We start from the raw sequence: 3398 nt of genomic DNA on the forward strand, positions 1-3398 counted from the left end.
GCGCCGCCGAAGCGGAGCGCGTGGACGACGACGGACGCGAAGTCGCCGCCGCCGGGCCGCCGGAGCCAGAGCGTGAAGGGCCGCGGCGCGCGCGCGGTCTCGACGACGCGCCGGATCTCGCGCCGCGCGTGGCCCAGGTCGCCCGCGGACCGGAACTCGAGGTCGTCGAGCGCCGCGCCGCGCCGCACGGCCGCGGCGGACCGCGCGCCGCGCGACGCGAACGCGACGCGGCCCGCGCCGTCGAGGCCCAGCGCGAAGAGCGGCAGCGCCTCGAGGTCGCGCACGGGCAGCCCCAGGTAGCCCTGGAGCAGGGTCTCGCTCGCCTGGGCGTCGCCCGCGAACTCGCCGACGTCGACCTCGACGCCGGCCTCGTCCGCGTCCGCGGCGTCCGCGCCGGCGCCGGCGCCGTAGTCGACGAAGGTCGGCATGGCCGCGCGGCCCGTCGCCGCGCCGAGGAGCCAGCGCGGCACGGCGCCCGCGTCGGGCCCGCCGAGGTCCACGGCCCGCAGCGGGTTCCGCGGGCTCCGCGCGCGGCCCCGGCGCTCCGCGGCCTCGAACTGGAGGCGGCACTCCTCGAAGATGCGCCCCAGCGCCGCCACGAGGCGCGCGGCGAGCACGCGGTCGTCGCCCCGGTCGAAGACGCCCGCGAGGGGCGGCAGCAGGTGCTTCGTCGTCACGCGGGGCCCCACGCCGGGCGACGCGGGATCCTCGTGGCACCGGAAGCGCACGTTCCGCGGCCCGGGCCGCCAGCCCGCGCCGCCGCGGCCGTACTTGGGGCTGAGCGCGGCGCAGAGCTCGAGGCGGCTCCAGGCCCGCGCGAGGTAGCTGTGGAGCGTGCCCGGCAGCGCCCCCGGCGGCTCCGCGTCCTGGCCGTAGAGCCGCGCCCAGGCCGCCGGCGACCGCACGAGGGGCACGAAGCGCGAGCACAGATTCGCGTAGCAGCAGAGCGACGCCAGGGCCCGCCGCCGCTTCGCGCCCGGCTCCTGGGGCACGCACAGGTAGTCGAGCCAGATCCAGACCTCCGCGTGGCCCACGCCGACGTGGCGGTCGAGCGACTGGAGCCAGCGGAGCTTCGTATTGGCGTGGTTGTCCGGGTGGTCCGCGCCCTCCCACTCGTGGCTCACGAAGAAGGACGCGGCGCTGTGGGGGCTCCGCGACGTCGCCGTGAGCTCCTCGAGGAGGCCGAGGCGCTTCGCGCAGTCGTGGCTCACGAGGCGCCCGAGCGTCCGGAGCCGCGACAGCGACACGACGTAGCAGGGGTAGTGGGCGACGAGGGGGCTGATGCGCAGCTCCGCGGACCCGAAGAGCCGCGGCTCGACGCGCTCGTAGAGGCGGCCCGCGCCCGCCGCGACGGGGCTCGCGCAGACGCGGAGCGTCTTCGTCCGCAGCGCGCGCGCGGCCGCGCGCAGCCCCCCGCGCGGCGGCGCCGGCTCCGGCGCCGCGATCTCGAGGGCCTCGTAGGGCCGCCGCGCGAGCCAGGCCATGTCGCCGTCGACGTCCTTGGGCGGGGGCGTCGCGACGCGCGACGAGCCCGGCGGCGTCGGCTCGCCGCAGCTGCTCGGCGCCGTGGGCAGCCGCGCCGTCGAGCTCGGCGACGCCTCGAAGGAGCCCGCGGACCGCGGCGACGGGTCGTCGGCGAGCTCGACGATGCCCAGGCGCCCCTCGAGCGCCGCGAACGGCCGCGCGCGCGGCCGCCGCGGCGACGGCGCGCCGCGCGGCGACGACCCGCGCGACTCCGGCGCCGGCGCGCCGCCCCGGCGCTCCGCCAGGAGCCGGTCGATGATGTCGTTCTGCATCATGCGGTCGTAGTCGAGCTCGCACTCGCGGAAGGACGCCTCGAACGCGTCCGCCTCCACGCGCCGCTTCCGCTGCTCCTCGAGGTAGCGCGACAGCGACAGGCCCGCGAGCACGGCCAGGTTCGCCACGAGCGCCACGAAGCCGAGCAGGACCCGCGGCACGTCCAAGAACCGCGTCGAGCACAGGAACAGGATCAGGAAGGAGCACGCGACCTGCCACGCGCCCGCGACGCCGAGCGCGTTCGAGCCCGGGTCCGCGTACGGCGCGGCCGTCTCGATGAGCAACAGGAACGCGAGCGCGATGGCCAGGCCCGCGAAGCAGCGCGTCGCGTCGGACCCCGCGAAGACGACGCCGCCCGTGAGCAGCACGCGGCGGCCCATGTCGACGCACTCCCAGTAGTACGTCGGCGGCCGGTAGGACGCCCAGAGGAACGCGGACGCGGCGAGGTCCGCGTCGTCGGACCGCGCGCGGCTCAGCGCGTCGGCCTCGAGGGCGTCCGCCGCGTAGGCCGTCGGGTCCAGCGCCCGGCGCCGCCGCCGGAGGTAGACGAAGATGGACAGGGGCACGCCCACGGGCCAGAGCGCGACGACGACGGCCGCGAAGAGGCGGAAGAGGCCGTAGCGCCGGCCGCGGCAGGACACGCCGTAGTCCGCCTCGAGGACCCGGATGCCCCCGTCGAAGTCGCGGCAGGGGAAGGTCCGGAACGCGGGCGTCGACACCGTGGGCAGCGTCGCGAACGTCACGAGGAGCACGAGCGACGCGAGGCGCCGCCGCTGGTCGCCGCCCAGGGGCAGCACGCGGCCCGCGAGCAACAGGAGCGCCAGCCCGAACGACGGCGCCACGGCCGCGAGGACCATGCGGTCCAGCGCGTCGAAGTCGAGCGTGCACGCGAACGACGTCATCGCGGCGACGTCGAGCTCGACGACGGACAGCACCGCGTTCGAGTACGCAAAGGGCGGCGGGTAGGCCGTGTTCGTCGCCCAGTCGCTCTGGCTCACGATCTGGTACGTCGCCCAGACGATCTTGAGCCACGACGTCGGCGCGGCCCAGTCGCCCGCGAAGCGCGGCGCGACGAGGCCCCTCACGCGCCTCCTCGCGGACTCGAGGCCCGTGGCCACGTAGGCGCGCCCCGCGAGGGCCGCGGCGACCACGAGAAAACCGACGAGGCACGCCGCCGCCGCCGTCGGCAGCGGGCCCGGGCACCGCGCGCAGTCGAGCGCGCCGACGGTCGTCCGCCAGGGCACGGCGTGGAAGCCGTCGCTGCACGCGTTGCAGAGGGGGCCGAGGTAGCCCTCGGCGCACGCGCCGCCGCCGACGCAGGACCGCCGCCGGAAGCAGGCCTCGACGCGGTCCGAGCGCTCGCCGCTGCGCCAGTAGCCCCGCGTGATCTCCAGCGTCCCGACCGTCGCGCCGACGGCGCAGCGCGCGCCCCGGGGGCAGTCGAGGCAGCCGCCGCCGGCCCAGTACTCGCCCGCCGTGCAGGGCTCGCAGTAGAGCGTGCCCCGGCGCGACGACTCCCGGTAGCCCTCGGGGCAGTCGCGCGACACGGCCAGGAGGAAGCTCGACGACTCCGTGATGTCGGATCCGAGCGCGGGCGCGGA

The 3398-nt window shown here is 77.2% G+C and overlaps 1 protein-coding gene across 1 annotated transcript in view; it reads right to left on the reverse strand.

The window, feature by feature from the left end:
* Window positions 1–3398, reverse strand: part of AURANDRAFT_67927 (hypothetical protein) — a gene marked incomplete at both ends in the record, with an annotated part of 5725 nt that overhangs the window by 1655 nt on the left and 672 nt on the right. Inside the window, one exon of the mRNA XM_009043517.1 lies at window positions 27–3357. Coding sequence (XP_009041765.1) covers window positions 27–3357 — 3331 coding nt within the window. The remainder of the gene's footprint in view (window positions 1–26; window positions 3358–3398) is intronic.

The sequence above is a fragment of the Aureococcus anophagefferens genome (genome assembly GCF_000186865.1).
Source record: "Aureococcus anophagefferens unplaced genomic scaffold AURANscaffold_56, whole genome shotgun sequence".
Classification (NCBI taxonomy): Eukaryota; class Pelagophyceae; order Pelagomonadales; family Pelagomonadaceae; genus Aureococcus; species Aureococcus anophagefferens.